We start from the raw sequence: 17,650 nt of genomic DNA on the forward strand, positions 1-17,650 counted from the left end.
AATTAAAGCTGTAGTCCAAATTCCATACTTGGAATTTCTGGAAAAACTTATATACTGCTTGTACTGTAATCTTAGTTTCTAGGGTAGCAAGACATTTCACCCACTGTCATAGTGAATAGTAATGAAACCAACCAAAAATGTTTCCTAAAGAAACATAGCATTTTCAGGCAAGGAAAGTTACTTTCTTTTAGCCAAAGATGAATTAATTTGATGTATTAGATACAGTGGTCAAACTAATATAATCTGAAACAAATGCTGAAAACATGGGCATTATGGATCTGATTATTCAAATTCAACAGTCTTTCTGAGATTTACTGGTACCTTCCTTACATGAATGCTGACATTGTTTTCTGATAGCTGTATTTACTAATCAAGATTTGTGAATATATATTATGCATCTTGGAATACTCATAATACTGAATTGTACATGAATGCTTGCCTGTTTTTGTTAAAATGCTTTTTCAAATGCAGTTGCAGCAAGTAAACAGTAAATTATCCAGCTGCTGCTTTTATCTGATACATGCTTATTCAGAACAGGCATATTAACTATTCACAGTTGTGGAGGCTAATTCCACACACTTGTACTAAAGAATCTTGATTTTTTTTATTGTTGACATCTCAGGCCAAGACTTCGAAAAGTGACTAATGACTTTTGGATGTTAAGTTGACATCTTGAATAAATCTGATTTTCAGATTGTGTTCCTGACTTTTCTGATAAATCAGGCCCTTTCTAGAAATTCTGAGCACCCAAAAATAACTAGCCACGTCTGGAAATCTTGCTCTGATTTGTCATATATGGGTGCAAAGGCCTATTGCAGCAGATGTCTTTGTACGCTGTAGTTACCTACCTTAGCATTGATAAGCTTGGCTCTAGTGTGTTGGAATTAGTATAATCCAGGGGTGGGCAAAATACAGCCCATGGGCCGGATCCGGCCCATCTAACATTTCTGTCTGGCCTCCTCTGCCCCTTTGTGATCTCCGAGTCCCGGCTGCTAAAAGTCCCGCAGCGCAGAGGGGTGCTGAGGCAGGCTGCCTGCCTGCTGTGGTCCCACGCTGCTCCCGGAAGCGGTCTGCTGCTGCTGGCACATCTCTGCGTGCCCCTAGTGGGGAGGGAGGTGGCTCCACGCACTGCCCCCACCCCCAGCACTGTCCACACAGATCCCATTGGCCAGAAACCGGCCAATGGGAGCTGCGGGGGCGGGCAGTGCACGGAGACCCACTGGCCCCCTCCCCCCAAGGGGTGCACAGAGATGTGCTGGCCATAGCCGCTTCCAGGACAGCAGATAGGCAGTCTGCCTGAGACCTGCTGCGCCACTGGCTGGGAGCTGCCTGTGGTAAGCACCTTGCGGCCGGAGCCTGCACCTCACACCCGCGCCCCTTCCCTGGGTCAGAACCCCCTCCTGCATCCAAACTCCCTCCCAGGCCCTGCACCCCAATTTGCTGCCCCAGCCTGGAGCCCTCTCCTGCACCAAACTCCCTCCCAGACTCCACACTCCCTCCGTTAATATAGTAGAAATGTGCGGCCTGTGACAACTTTCCAAAATTCATGGAGTGGCCCCTTGTGAAAATTATTGCCCACCCCGGTCTAATAATTGCTCTCCAAATCCTGCCACAAGTTTGTTTTGTACATAAGTTTAATGTGCATATACTGTAACCCTTGTTGAGGGGTGCTGCACAAAGATCTAAACCACCAATTCATTTTTAATGTAAGACATTTTCTTTTTTTCAGTGAGAGTAGCATGTTTGTCTCCAAGAGACGTTTCATTTTGAAGACATGTGGTACCACCCTCTTACTGCAAGCACTGGTTCCCCTGTTGGAGCTTGCTAGGGAGTACAGTGGGTTTGACTCAATTCAGGTAAGCTGCCAGAAATACAACTAACAAAGATTTGGTGCAAAGACCTTTGAATTCATTTTTCACATGTAGTCTTTCACAACTTGCATGAACTCTGCTTCCTTTAATGATGTAATCTCCTCTCCTATAACTTTCATACATTTCTGTACAAAGATGGCATTCATAAATCCTGTATGTACTTTTTAACTTTGTTCCTTTTTAAAAAAGGACACGGTCAAATTATCTTAATACTTCTCAAATGTAACTCAGAGTTTGAAATAAGATTGCTTCTTTAGTCTTTAAGAAACATTTTCCCTTGTATATTCACTGGATCTTATTGTAAAGTTGTCAGTGAGAGCTAAGATGTTGCTTATGTGGATTTAGCTCTGAAGAAAATTCTAGATTCTACATGATTCTCCCCCCTTTTAAATGTGGGGGTGTGTGATGGGGAATCACATGGAATTTGCAAACAATAAAAGAAAGCAGAAGTGAAAACTTGGGGCCCATCAGTCTAATCTTAATTTTTTTAAATTTAAAAGGTTAAACACAGATAAAGTAGCTATTCAAAGATCTGTATCTATTGAGTGAATGCTCTTTTTTGCCTCCTTTGGTATAGGAGACCTGATAAATTAACTCCTTCTAGTGTCCTTTATGGGTGCTTCACTTCAGGTGCACATATGCCTCTGGAGGTCTTCATTGAAGATTTTTCTACTAGCAGTGTCTGTTTGACATGTACATGTGCCTTATGCCTCCTTGTGCTGGACAATGAGGCTGCATAGGGATGCACAAGCAAACTTCCCTCAGTTCCTTTATCACCTTGACCTGAAATGGAGCTCTAGTGTGCCTCAGCAATTTTGTATTCTTATAGTTTTGTTAAGATTCGTTAGTTGTTAGCGGTTATAGTTAATTAATAAGTGTTAGAGAAATAGAGGACTTTTTCTTCTTGGGGGGGCTTGCCTTCCTGGCAAGGCATGCCTGGCTCCCAGATATAAATGCTGCCCCTCTTGCCGAGAGGCTATACCTTTGAGTGACAGCCACTCCAAGTGTCTTGCTTGAGGTAATCCCACATGTCCTTGAAGTGCAATGTCTCTCTAGCCCTCAAGTTGAGGATAAAGAAGAACAGGGAGATTAAGCTCAGACTATTAATGATAGACCAGTTACTTTGACCAGTGTCTTGAGTCAGATCAGGAGATCCCTCCCCTCCATGCATCTGTCTTCAGACAGATCCGAAGCAGGCTTCTCCTAAGAAGTGAAAGTCATTGGAGGATTCTGAGAGGGCTCCCAAAGAGGAGAGGAGTACAAACTCTTATCTGAAGGACCCTGTTCCAAAAGGCTCAGTCCCCTGTGAGATCTGTGGTCTCCAGATTCTTGAGCTCTCAATTTGGTACCATTGAAGGACTCCTCCTCCAGTACTAGAGGAGCTGGAAAGCCCTGGAGTTCTAGTGGGAGACATGGCTCTTACAGGGCTTCAGTATTCTGTACTGGGGACAAGGATGACAAGCATAAGCATCCTGGTCCAGTACCATCAAACTCATCCTTCAATTGGTATCTACCCATTCTGCACCCTCGGTACCAAGTAAGCAGTGGAACCAGACTCCATCAGCACCTACATCAGTATGCCCACCATTGGCAGTACCATCAGCTTTGGCTACCATGTCCTCCACTAATATGGAGGACATGGTAGCCTACTCAGACCTGCAGGAGTTCAGATATGCGAGGGACTTGTCCATAACGGATGAGCTGGAATCCCTGTTCCTCATGGGTACTGAGTCTGTCGATACTGAAACCTCAGTCTCCAGACTGCTACTGTCCCCTGTACTGCAGGACTCACCACGTTCTAGCTCAGCTCAACTAAGGTCCATTTGGCCACAATATCAGCTTTTCATCTGGCTGTAGAGGGGCTTTCTATATTTGCTCATCCTGTATCTAAGTTTAATAAGGGTTTGGCAAATCTCTACTCTCTTCCCCCTCCCCCTCCCCCCCCCCCCCCCCCCGAGACTGGAGACCCCACCTTGACCTGAGACCTCAATCTGGTACTGAATTATCTTATGCAACATCCATTCAAACCTGTGGCAACCTGATTTCTTGCATGTCTGTGAAGACTCTTTAGTAGCTATCTTGTCAGCCTGTAGAGTTGGGGGAGGTTTCCCCCTTTACAGTATTCTTCAAGGATACAGTTTCTTTATGCCCACATCCTAAATTCTTACCTAAATTTCTGAGTTCCACCTTATTAAATAACCAATTTATTCATATACCAGTGTTTTTCCTCAAGCACATAACTCTCTGCAGGAGTCATGTTTTCATACCCTGGATGTTAGAAGGGCTGTCTGGCCTTTCACTTAGATAGGACCAAGCAATTTTGAAGGTCACTCAGGCTGTTCATGTCTTTTGCAGATAGATCCAAGGTATCCATGATTTCTGCTCAGACTATCGAGATGGATATCTAGATGTATTGTCACTTGTTCTTAGACTGCAGACATTCATCCTTCTGAAGGGGTGATAACACATTCTACCAGGTCACAAGCAACATCCACAGCATTGCTTAAGAATGTACAAGTGTCTGAGATATGTAGGGTCGCTACATGGGCTCCAGTACATACATTTTTGAAGTACTGTGCTTCAGTTTAGTCCAGGGCTCGGCAACCTTTCAGAAGTGGTGTGCCGAGTCTTCATTTATTCACTCTAATTCAAGGTTTCGCGTGCCAGTAATACATTTTAACCTTTTAAGAAGGTCTTTTTCTATAAGTCTAAAATATATAACTTAACTATTGTATGTAAAGTAAATAAGGTTTCAAAATGTTTAAGAAGCTTCACTTAAAATTAAATTAAAATGCAGAGCCCCCCGGAATGGTGGCCAGGACCTGGGCAGCGTGAGCGCCACTAAAAATCAGCTCACGTGCCGCCTTCGGCGTGCATGCCATAGGTTGCCTACCCATGCTGTCAGATGCGATGCGTCTCTTGGTATTGCAGTACTCAAAGTAGTAGTCACTCATCTTGTGCAGTAACTGCAGTTCTTCAAGATGTGTGCATCTATGGATGCTCCACAACCTGCCCTTCTTTCCCCTTTGCTTGTTCTCTGCGGAGACATTCAGGTGGAGAAAGAACTGGGGGAAGTTTGCCCGCACATCTCTGTATAGCCTCTGACATGAGAAGGCATAGGGCATGTGCACAGGCCAAATGGGCACTGCGAGCAGAAAAATCTCTGATCAAGGGCTTGAGAGGCATAGGCGCACCCTAAAGTGGAGCACGCATGGGGGGGACATCTCCAGGAACTGCAGTTACTCCATAGGATGAATAACCTCTTCTTTACTGATTTGTTTAGTAATGGTGAGCGTTTGAATCTAATTATACCTCTTAGTTGCTGTCCAACTAGAATGTAAAAATCTCTAGAATAGTACCCAGGCATGCTAAATATCCAAGTTGACTTTATTTTTCAGAGCTTCTTTTACTCGCGTAAGAATTTCATGAAGCCTTCCCACCAGGAGTACCCACATAGGAATTTCCAGGAAGAAGTAGAGTTCCTTAATGAAATTTTCCCAAGTGAGTTAATGGAATTGTCATTGTCTATTTATGTATTAAAAGCATACGTTATGTATTTAGTTAAGTCTGTCTAATAAATTATTACTGATTCTTCCTGTTGTAGTCATGACATTCTGCACATGCTAAGTGGCTGTAAGAGTTGTGAAAACGTAGCTCAGGGGTGGGCAAACGTTCTGGCCCGAGGGCATCATCTGGGAATAGGAATTGTATGGCGGGCCATGAATGCTCATAAAATTGGGGCTGGGGATGAGGGGTTTGGGGTGCAGGAGGGTGCTCTGGGCTGGGATCGAGGCGTTCAGAGGGTGGGAGGGGGATCAGGGCTGGGGTTCAGGCACGTGGGGAGGCTCAGGGGGTGCAGGCTTCAGGTGGCGCTTACCTCAAGCGACTCCCGGAAGCAGAGGTATGTTGTGTGTCGTTGTCACGCCCCCTCTCCTCCCCCTCCCCCCCCGGCTCCTACGCGGAGGCATGGCCAGGCGGCTCTGCACACTGCTCCATCTGCAGGCGCCACCCTTGCAGCTCCCATTGGTTGTGGTTCCTGGCCAATGAGAGCTGCGGGGGCGGCGCTTGGGGTGCAGGCAGCGTGCAAACCGGAGCCCCCTGGCTGCCCCTACGTGAGGAGGTGGAGGGGGGACATACTGCTGCTTCCGTGGGCTGCGTGGAGCAGCCCCCGACCCTGTTCCCCAGCTGGAGCGCCAGAGCGGGGCAAGCCCCCAACCCTGCTCCGCAGCAGAAACTCGAGGGCCGGATTAAAATGGCTGGCGGGCCGTAGTTTGCCCACCGCTGTTGTAGCTTTTCACAGTCAGTACAGGCTATCTCAGACTCCTCCACCTCTGAACCAAAGACTGTACCTGCTAATTTCCTGACCAGGATATATTAGAGATTGAATAACATAAGAAAAATAAATTTTTAAAAGGAGCCTGGTAGGCTTTGAACTGGTAGTACCTCAGGATTAAAGACCTTGGCATGCCTACCCACATTGCTGCTCTACTGGCTGGGAATATAGCTGCTTCACTGTGGACAGGATGAGAAGTAAGGGACTTAAATTGCAGCAAGGTAGATTTAGGCTAGACATTGGGAAAACTTCCTAACTGGAACAAGGTAACACAGAGGTGGTGGAATCTGTCAGAGGTTAAGAACAGGTTAGACAGTCACCTGTCATTGATGGTCTAGATAATGCATAGTTCTGCCTCAGGGCTGGGGACTGGACTAGATGACCTTTTGAGGTCCTTTCCAGTCCTATGTTTGTGATTTGTAGGGTTTTGATATGCTTAAGCCAGCAGTGTTAAAATCATAGAGCTCCTCAAACAGGTGGCCACTGAGGATACCCGGCCTAATAACTACAGCAAGGTGGCTACTACTGTATAGTTCCAAGGTCCTAGTAACTTTTTTTAAAAAGCATTCAGGTTTAGTCTTACACTGAAGTGGCTCTAAATCTTTCATTGTGAGGTTCCATGCTGTCTGTTAATGACGTGTTTGATATGGAACATGCTGGCATCATAAACTCAGCCTGGGATCTGAAAATTGAGCTAGGTTCTTTTTTGTCACCACTGTCAAGCTTCTGTAGCCCACATTATGTCCAGTTAGGAACTTGCAACACCCCACTGTCGTGAGTGAGGTGAGGTATGCAGAATGATAATTGAGTGGGAAGTAGTAAACAATCCTTTTGCCCTAAAAGATCGAATAGAATCTAGCTGACATTTAGTGGTGGTGGCTCTGCAGATTTCAGAAACAGAAAGCAGTGTAATCTTAGTAATGTTAGATGAGATTCTGAATGCGCACTGGGAGCAAATCGGAGTAAAAGGTGCAAGTTTTGCACTGTTCAAAGTAGAACCACACTGATGTACTAAGCTAGGCAGTTTACAAAATTCAAAATACTTTGAAAGTACTTTAAATTTAAAAATTCTCCAGTTAAAAAGTAAAAGGAGACTAGATGTTAACATATTGATCCTGAATGATAGACTAGACACCCTTATATTAACGTATTCAGTTGCTGAGCTAGTGTACTTCAGGTATGTTTTGTTATAGTGAACAGCTAGCTTGTGAGCCTGCTATTTAAAGACCTAGCCTGTAACTGTGTATCATAATGGGTCACAGGTCTGTTTTTAATTCCCATTGCCCTTATAAATAAAACATTAAAGATGTTTCATAAAGGTAGACCTAAAAGATAAATGATGGGCTTGTGTGACAGACAATCTGTTAGAAAAGAGAAAAATGAACAGTATCACAACTGCCTCTGATACTATATTTTGAGTGTCCTTATATACAAGATTACAAGAACAGGTGTAGTGTGCCAAATAGATGGGTAATAGACCATTTTAAATGTCCCATATATGACATTTGCATTGTCCTTGTTAAGAATAGAAATTAGGTTAGTCCCTTCACTGAGAAGGGGATCAGCTGTGGTGCATTATAAATGGACTTTCCTTCTGTCCCAAATAGATGGAGCAGCTTATTGCATGGGGCGTATGAATTCTGATTGCTGGTAGGTATATTTTTAAGATTTTGAAATCTGTTTTCTAAAGTACAGGTCAGTTTGAAGTGCTGCTAGTATAATACAGAAGTGATTGTATATTAAACAGGTATTTGTACACTCTGGATTTCCCAGAAAGTCGGGTAACCAATCAGCCAGATCAGACACTGGAAATTCTGATGAGCGAGCTTGATCCAGTAGTTATGGACCAGTTCTACATGAAAGACGGTGTTACTGCAAATGATGTCACTCGTGTAAGTCTGGAGTTAAAATTTTATATGGGATGGTCAGAATTGAGCAACTGTAGCTTCACCTAGCACTTGCTGATTCATAATCCGCATCCTGTGGTAGGGAAAGAGATTAATAGGGAAAATGCCATGGCAGACACATAGTTCAGACTCTCTCCCAGAACCAAAACAAGTTGGGAATTCTGGAGACAACTAATTTTTGCAGAAGAGCACCTTTCCTCTCTAGTGTCCCTATTTCAGGTCACTGGAAGAGCATTGTACCATCTGTTGGAAGTTGCTGATGGCAATCTCTTACTGGTGGTCTGGAAAAGAGGTGAAAGAGTATGGGTTTCTTAGAAGAAAAAGGACATGAACCTACTGAGTGAGACTGAAACAGACAGAACGTAAAACTGAAGACATGGAGACTGGCAGAAATAAAAGAATGGACAAGTCAGTAGCTTAATTTTAGTTGAACCATATAGCTATCAGTCTAAAACTCAGACAAAACTTCTCCCCTAAAACTGTGAAAGTTTAAAAAATCCTCTTTTATGGTGAAAGTTGGTGAAGTTCCCCCTTCTGATAACAAAATTTAGGTATGAATTCCATCTTTTGTGATCCTTACCTCCCTCCCAACATTTTTGACTCAGGTAAAAAGAGACAGTCACTGCTTCTCACTGAAATATGCATAGGACTTCAAACAGATGGCTTTTAAGTGAATGACTGTACAGTGCAAGTACTGTCTGGGAGACCTGTACTTTCAGTGAAATAGAACCCTACTTTTAGAATATGAATAAGGGAGAATGTTGTTCAGACTTCAAAGCAAATCCAAACAGTCCTCATTACTCACTCTGGGACTGCTGGGACTATTAAACTCCATTTTTATCTGTTGCAATCATAGCAGAAATTGTCAATTACACCCTCATCCTTAAATTGCTTTTCAGTGAAACATGCAACTGGCACTAAGAATTAGTATGAAAATACATTAAAGATTTGAGGGAAAGGGGCCAGGCCACCTTGATTTCTGTGGCAGGTGTTCCTACAGGGGTAGTGCTGGATACAAAGCAAGTCTTTGTATAATGGGCCTCTAGTTGATGTTAAATTTCTTCTTTCCCTGTCCAAGCAAGAATTCTGACATCTCTTCTGAGCCTGGTCTCTTAAATTGGAGTTCACTGACTTTGTATTATACAAGTCTGGCTACCAAAGTATGGAAGTTCATTGGTATAAAGTGCAAAGTATGTAACTTTACTTCTACGTTTCAGGTGAGTGGAATTCGTGACCTGATACCAGGTTCTGTCATTGATGCTACAATGTTCAATCCTTGTGGGTATTCAATGAATGGGATGAAATCGGATGTAAGTTTCATACTTTTTCTGCTATCATTGAGTATTGATACTTAAATCATTGTTAGGTTTCTATGAATGATTCTGACTAACCTTTTCTGCCTTCTTCAGGGAACTTATTGGACTATTCACATCACTCCAGAACCAGAGTTTTCTTACGTTAGTTTTGAAACAAACATTGGTCAGACATCCTACGATGAGCTGATTAGAAAGGTTGTAGATGTTTTCAAGCCAGGAAAATTTGTTACCACCCTTTTTGTTAATCAGGTAAGTCTCCTTTCATTAACTGACAACTAAATAAGGTAATTTTAGACATAGATGCCAACTAAATAAAATATCCTTGCTTTTAAATCATTTATTTCCCTTCTCCATTTCCGTTAATTTGAACAGTAGCTGCTTGGGCTAAGGAGAAGAAGCAATCTTCGGGGTCCAAACAGTCTTCATAATTTTGGTATACAGTAACTCCTCACTTAACGTTGTAGTTACGTTCCTGAAAACATCGTTTCACTTAGTCGCATTTAAGCGAATCCAATTGCCCCATAAGAATTAATGTAAATGGGGGGGTTAGGTGTCAGGGCAGCTTCCACTACACTGCAAGCACAAGGGGCGGGGGGCTCAACCCTCAGCCCACCCATTCCTCCAAGCCCCCACCCTTGACCCACCTCTTCTCCCCCCCTCCACCTTCTCCCCCTTTACTTTGCACGCTGCGACCGGGTTCCTCCCTCCCCTCCCTTCTAAACGCTGCAAGCCAGCTGATCGCTGTATAGTGGAGGGAGGGGGAGGCATTCTGAGTCCTTTCTCCTCCTCCTGCCCAGGGCAATCAGCTGGCTTGCCATGTTAGGGAGGGAGGGGGAACCTGCATGCTGAGTCCTCCCCCTTTCCTCCTGCCTCCAAAATGCTGCAAGCCAGCTGATTGCTGCGGGCAGGAGGCGGGGGGAGAAGAGGAGGAAGGAGCTGATCTGTGGGGTCTGCCGGCGGGTGGTAGGCGCGGGGGCGGGTCGTAGGGAGGCTGCCAGCTGTGGAGAAAGCAGGCAGCCAAACAACGTAAGAGTAGAGCATTGCACAATTTTAAATTAGTATGTTCCCTAATTGATCAGCAACGAAACAACATTAAGCGGGACAACTTTGAGGAGTTACTGTATATCAAACACAAAACTTAGAAGTCAGTTAATCTGGACTTCAAGCCAGGGCTCTTAAAATATCTTTATTCTCAAGAAATTGCTAAAATACAGGAATAGTCAAGCTTTAGAATTTTCTCCGGTCACTTTTGAATAGGCATTGTGGATATACCTACCGCAGGGGTCGGCAACCTACGGCACGCGAGCCGATTTTGAGTGGCACGCTGCCTGCCCGGTGAGAGGAGGAGGGGGAGGGGCCGGAAAGCGCCACGCTGGGGGAGGAGGGAAGCTTGGCTGCTGCAGGACCAAGCTTCTGCCTCCGCAGGGGAGAGCGGGGGGGGGGGGGGGGGTCCTGGCCCCCCTCAGACCCTCCCCACCGCTCTCCCCTGTGGGGGCAGGAGGCAGAAGCTTGGTCCTGCGGCAGCCAAGCTTCCCTCCTGCCCCGCTTCTTCCCACAGCTTGGTGCATTCCGGCCCCTCCGCCCCTCTTCCCCCTCCCTCTCCCTGCTGGTGATGGCCCGGGGGAGCGGAGCAGAGCTGCGCGCAGTGTGCTCACTGCTCCATAGAGCAGGCAGAGAGAGGTAGGGACGGAGCCTGGGGGGAGGGGGTGGAACAGGGCATATCCCTTCCAGCCCCCTGCCATGAGCCGCTCAGGGCAGGAGGCTGGGAGCACCTCCATGAGCCGAGCACCCCAGCCCTCTGCCCTGACCCCCCCACACACACACACCCATCCCTCTGCCCTGCACCCCCCACCCCTCTGCCCTGAACCTCCCCACCCCAACACACACCCATCCCTCTGCCCTGCACCCCCACAGCTCTCTGCCCTGACCTCGAGTCGCCCCCAACACCCAGCCTTCTGCCCTGCACCTCCACACACCCCCCAGACTTACAGAGAGAGACCTTCTAAAAAACGTTAACATGTATTACCGGCACGCGAAACCTTAAATTAAAGTGAATAAATGAAGACTCGGCACACCACTTCTGAAAGGTTGCCTACCCCTGACCTACCGTATATACTCGATCATAAGCCAGTTCGTTTATAAGCGAACCCCCCCAAGATGGATAAGTGAAAATGGAAATTTTTTTATAACCTGTTCATAAGCCGACCCTATAATTCAGGGGTCAGCAAACTTTGCCTCTCGGGCCATCAGAATAAGCCGCTGGTGGCCGAGATGGTTTGTTTACCTCGAGCGTCTGTAGGTACGGAGGTAAACCTAAGTAAACAAAGTGTCCCGGCGCACCAGCTGCTTACCCTGACGGGCCGGGACAGCAACTGGTGGGGAAATTTGGGGGGGAGGGGCAGAAGCTGGGAGTCAGGGGAGTAACCCCTGTGACCACCCCCCACATGACCCCACTCCTAGCCCGGGACCCCCACACTCTCCCCATCCCATCCCTTCCCACCTTACCTGGGGAGGGCCAGGGGAGGATGTCTCTGGCCTGGCTGCAGCCTGCTCCGGTGGGCCAGACCGGGCAGCGTGGCTGCACCTGCTTCAAAGGCTGGGGGGAGAGCAGCGTGGCCAGAAGTGGGGAGAGACTGGCTCTGCTGCCTCTCCTTGCTCCCTCTGTTGGGGGAGAGGGGCTGTGTCCCACCTCTCCCTCTCTATACCCGTTCATAAGCCAACCCCCTTCTCTGGTGCTTCCCTTTTTTACTAAAAAAATTCGGCTTATGAACGAGTATATATGGTAAATAAGAGCTTGATTCTTGGTCACAACTGGTAGTTCTAGAAGCACTGCTTTTAAGTGCTGATCAGGTCATCTAACCTGCATATCTGCTACAGAAGCAATATGAAAGACCTAGGGGGCCGGGTAGGAAACAGAATTATGTTTCTTCTTAAGAGACTGCAGTGGCTTCCTACAGCACTTTCATTCAAAGTACCACATTGATAATTGCATCCCAAGAACATGCCGCAAACTAGTTTAGAAGTTTATATCTGCTGAATGTTAATTTAAGTAAGAAAAAGTTCAGAAAATGTAAGAATGTAACTTTTTTTTGTTTCTAGAGTTCTAAATGTCGCACAGTGTTTTCTTCTGCCCAGAAGATTGAAGGGTTTAAACGTGTTGATCGCCAGATTGCTCAGTTCAATGATTACAATTTTGTTTTTACCAGTTTTGCCAAGAAGAAGCAGCAGCAGCAACATAGTTGATTAAGAAAAATGAAGAAAAAACGCAAAAAGAGATCCCTTATAGAAGGTGGTGGCTGCTTTCTAGTTAATGATTCAGGGGGCCATGCTTTCCACTACCACCTTGTAGTTGCGGAAAGCCCTAGATGTAATCATAGTATAATCATTTTGAATTGTATGCATTATTATATCAAGGAGTTAGATATCTTGCATGAATGCTCTCTTCTGTGTTTAGGTATTCTATGCCACTCTTGCTGTGAAATTGAAGTGCATGTAGAGAAATGTTACTGTATGAGACTTTACAAAACTTGTAAAAACAACTCAATTAGGATTTCACACAGTATAGCTTTTCTCCAGGTATCACCAAAAATTCCCCACAGACAAGGCTTTCGTCCTCATTAGACATTGGCTTCAGCCTTCTTCTCATCTTGGACAGTTCTTTGTTAAATTGCTGCCAGATTTTTTTCATCTTTGCTGTCATTTCAATCTTTAGACCATTTCTTGACAAATTTGTGTTCTCTAATGAAATTGATTTCTAAGTCATTTCAATGGTTGAATCAAAGTTCTTGCACTTGATAGAAATTATTTGGCAAGATTGAGAACAAGTAAAGACTACTACAGATAGGGGTGTGGCTTTTTATTTGAGCTATAATAAAATTACTCTTACTCATAGCTTTAGTCCTTTAAACTCATAGGATTTTGTTCAGAAAGACTAAAGGGCAATATGCTATAGCACTGTGGGATAATGCACTAGCCTTTCACTTCTAGAGACTTGGGTTCAAATATTAGCTTAGGTCAAGTTTGGTCTCATCCCATTTACTGCCCAAGTTGATATTGGCTCGTAGGGTAGTCTACATTCAGAGGAGGTCCAGGAAATAATTTGTCAGGATACAGATGCTTTGGCATAGTTGAACTGGTACTTTGAAAAGCTGTTACTGTTGTTGCTTATAATTTTTCACCTTTTGTAATCTACTCAAGCTACATGTTTTTAAGACTAACTTACTAAAGCTGGTGCACTCAAATTTGTTGGCAGATGGACCTAGCAAAAAAGATGGTGGAATTTACCAGGCTAGCTATGCTAATGAGCTTGGGTCATTCTCAGTAAACTGTTACACATTAACTTTCATTTCCAGTTTTGAGAAAATATGCTATAAACTGGTCTAAATGTCTTTGTTTTGTCATTCCAAACAAAATCAATGCCTTTATCTTGTGACTGAAAGTCCTGTGGCGTTGTGCATGTGACTAATGCTGTATTCGACAGTGTTGTGACTTCACCTGTTTTCCTCCTAACTAATGTGGTGGTTCCTTTTACCATGACTTGATGGCATTAAGTGAATGCGTAGAATAAGAACTGTCTGGGACACCTGGACACAGTGAAATTAGAATGCTATTCATAGTAAAAGTATGTAATTCAGTCACTTAACATCTATTGACTAATAGATGCAGGCTTTCAAGAGTTGGCATATTTTCAGGTATGTTTGCAAATACTGTGGGATTTTAGCAGATGAGACCAAGTTAATAACTACAAATTTGAGACTTCCCTCTTGTCCTCACAATATTGTTTTGACTTTCTGGATTGACACAATGGTGTTTTTTGTTCCTTCCGTATTTATAAATGAAGCACCTTTTTAGTGTTTCTAAACTAAGAAATCTGCTTGGTTGGAAATCAAGTGGTTGGAACATTATTTTGACTTATTTTAACCATATTGTTGATTGAAGACTTCATTGAAGAAGTTATCTACCAATGTTAACAATTTTCTTCTGTAGATGGCACCCAGTGTTTTTTTTGGTGCTTTATATTTTGAGGACCAATATTTTAAGTGGTTTTTGTTCTTGAACATTGTCCCAACTGATTTGACATTATGTTGGCTTGAGGTCCTATAATACAAACAGACCGAAGATCTTTCTGAGTAAAGTTGAAAAAAATGCAAATTTATATAAACAAGCCTTAGATAGAAAATGAAAGCTGTTGAATGGATTATTGATGAACTATCTTTGGTGATCAGGAGAGGGGGAAGTATGGTTTTATAATTTCTCTATGGTGTTAGACTTTGATAATTTAAATATATCTGTACCACAAAACTTAATGCTTCAATAAAAGTTTGCTTAATAAAATGTCTGTAGTGATGATCCAGTATGTTACAAATCACACTTTGTGCTTTTTTGTTCAGCTTAGTTGAAATATGAATCAGATTAATGTATTCATTAGCTTGAATTTACTTCTGCGCTTAAAAACTTGGGGATATGCATTGTATACATTGAACAGAATATATACTTATAGCCTAAAGGGACAGTATACCAAAACAAGTCAAATGAGATGTTAAGCTGCTCTTACGAAGGTTAAACCTACTCTTTCCAAATAATTACTTACCACATTAACCAAATATCAGTTTCTCCTCTGCTGTCTACCCTATTATCCAATCCATGTATGCTTGATAGCATTAGGAAGTTCATGCTATGAAACATAACTTGGAATTCAAGCCCCTTAATTTTGCAGGTTTTATCTGTTAACCCCCAGCATTTATGATAGTTGCAATAGTATGCTCATCATACTTAGCTTCAGACTGACTTTGCAGACTACTGACTAAAGTTTAAATCTAGTGTACTCTCTCTTGAGGTAATGCAGACAAGTCTTGTCTTCTGGACAATCCTAAGGAGCAGGAATTAGTGGCTAGTGTTCAGCATGTTTTCAGCTGCTCTTATTGCTACACTTAAAGATAAAATTGTCTAGCCTTCTCTTATGAACAGCCCTGGAGCAATTTATTTAAACTTCCAATTAATCTCCATTGGAGAGCTCTATAGGGAATGTGAATCCCAAAAGCATCATCTTACAAAAATTAAATAGGAGTAGCTATGAAATTTTTACTGTCATGAAGTCTTTGCTAATCATGTTTCATATAGAAATGGTTTGGATCTTTAAAATGTTCTACATTCAAAATAACTTATACAAGTTAACATTAAATAGTTAATGAGAGTTTATATTGTGTGAGTAAACCAAAACTAATCAATCATGTGCTAGTCTAGATCAGTGATACTCAGACTGTGGCTCTTTAATGTGTCTTCTGTGGCTCTTTGCAGTACATAGTAAAACACTGATTTAATTAACCCAATCAGGATGCTTTAACTACCCCTCTACCCCGATATAACGCTGTCCTCAGGAGCCAAAAAACCTTACCGCGTTATAGGTGAAACTACGTTATATTGAACTTGCTTTGATCCGCCGGAGTGCGCAGTCCCCCCCCTCGAGCACTGCTTTACTGCGTTGTATCCGAATTCATTTTCTATCAGGTCGCGTTACATCGGGGTAGAGGTGTATGTTAACCAAGTTATCAACTGGCACTAAGTTATTAACTTCTTTGCTGCGAGAATAATATATAGAAAAACTAAATATTTCCCCTATCATTCACACTGTGGCTCTTTTGGGTAATGTTGACCACTAATTTGACTCCTGAACTATTGAGGTCTGAATATCACTCTAAATTATCAGTGATCATTTTATGAGCTGTGTTTTCCACTGTTGAAAACTTCAGAAATATTGAAGATAGCTGAATTCTTGGAATAACCTCGTCTAAGCAATATGTTTTGATCTTTGGCACTTCTGTTACTACAATCTGAGATTAAATGTACCCATTTTATTTGACAAGTTTACAGTTAAAACACTAAATTTCCCTCTGGAGGACTTAAGAACATAACATAAGAATGGCTATACGGAGTCAAAACAATGGTCTATCTTGCCCCATATCGTGTCTTTCAACAGTGGCCATTGCCAGATGCTTCAGAGGGAATGAACAGAACGGGGCAATATATCGAGTGTTATTGCCTGATGTCTAGTCCCATTTTCTGGCAGAGGTTTAGGGACACCCAGAGCATGGGGTTGTGTCCCTGGCCATCTTGGCTAATAGCCACTGATGGAGCTGTCCTCCTATAAACTAATTTTTTTAACCCTATTAAATATTTGATGCATACTTGTTTCATCTTGTCATTCATAAAATTTTAAATCTTAATTCCAAAAGCTTCATATTTTACAGATGCTAGGAATCAATAGTGTGAACCGTTTGGATTGTCCAGCCACTGACCTTGAAATTAGAATTTTTGCCTGAAGTTTTCCTAGTAATACTCTACTACTGCTATTATATAGCAACTTGATTATTGCATATAAATAATCAAATAGAAATATGAGGATTGGGACTGTGGCTCAGTGGAGTTGTGCTCAACCATACTTGTTACGTGACTGGATACACAATTGTTACTTAGCTGATCCTGCTGATTCCTTAACTTTATCTTCAGTATGTGGGAGGTCTTAAACAATATACACCTCTATCCCAATATAACGCCGTCCTCGGGAACCAAAAAATTTTACTGCGTTATAGGTGAAACCGCATTATATGGAACTTGCTTTGATCCGTCAGTGTGTGCAGCCCCGCCCCCCCGGAGCGCTGCTTTACTGTGTTATATCCGAATTCGTGTTATATCGGGTCGCGTTATATCGGGGTAGAAGTGTAGTAGGCTTTTCAGTTAGTCTGTATTGTAGGGTCTATGAGCCCCAGTAATGAACCTCATTGTGCCTAGCTCCTGTGCAATCTGGCCTATCCAGTCAGATCAGAGGCTGAAGAAACACACCCTTGTCAAGTATAAGCAGTCATCTATATGCTTCCCTAAAGGGGAGTGCACTATGCAAGGGATTGATAATAGTGATAGGCCTTGCAGACTGGTAAATACAAATTTCCATTCTTTGGTGAGGAGGAGGAGTTTGGCAAAGAAGTAGGATTGTACACTCAGTATTTGATCAATTTCTGAACTTCAAAGCCACAGTGTGGTCCACTACCTACAATTCTAGTTAAAAGATCCCCATTATCCCTCTTCCTTGGGGTGGTGTCCCTGAAGCCTTTGTACACCCTAAAACATATAGGACTGCAGGTCAATTGACTTAATTAGCGCTGAGCTGTATTGTGCAACGGTTCCAGTCAGAAATAGGGCCTTATTGTGTTAGATGCTTTAATCTTA

General features: G+C 43.3%; 1 protein-coding gene across 1 annotated transcript in view; it reads left to right on the forward strand.

The window, feature by feature from the left end:
* AMD1 (adenosylmethionine decarboxylase 1) overlaps positions 1 to 14,752 on the forward strand; it is a 45,904-nt gene extending 31,152 nt beyond the window's left edge. Inside the window, exons 3-9 of the mRNA XM_065400694.1 lie at positions 1,730 to 1,856; positions 5,270 to 5,372; positions 7,812 to 7,854; positions 7,952 to 8,096; positions 9,329 to 9,421; positions 9,521 to 9,676; positions 12,527 to 14,752. Coding sequence (XP_065256766.1) covers positions 1,730 to 1,856; positions 5,270 to 5,372; positions 7,812 to 7,854; positions 7,952 to 8,096; positions 9,329 to 9,421; positions 9,521 to 9,676; positions 12,527 to 12,670 — 811 coding nt within the window. The 3' untranslated portion in view covers positions 12,671 to 14,752. The remainder of the gene's footprint in view (positions 1 to 1,729; positions 1,857 to 5,269; positions 5,373 to 7,811; positions 7,855 to 7,951; positions 8,097 to 9,328; positions 9,422 to 9,520; positions 9,677 to 12,526) is intronic.
* Positions 14,753 to 17,650: the final 2,898 nt, after the last annotated feature.

Source organism: Emys orbicularis, chromosome 3, assembly GCF_028017835.1.
Source record: "Emys orbicularis isolate rEmyOrb1 chromosome 3, rEmyOrb1.hap1, whole genome shotgun sequence".
Classification (NCBI taxonomy): domain Eukaryota; kingdom Metazoa; phylum Chordata; order Testudines; family Emydidae; genus Emys; species Emys orbicularis.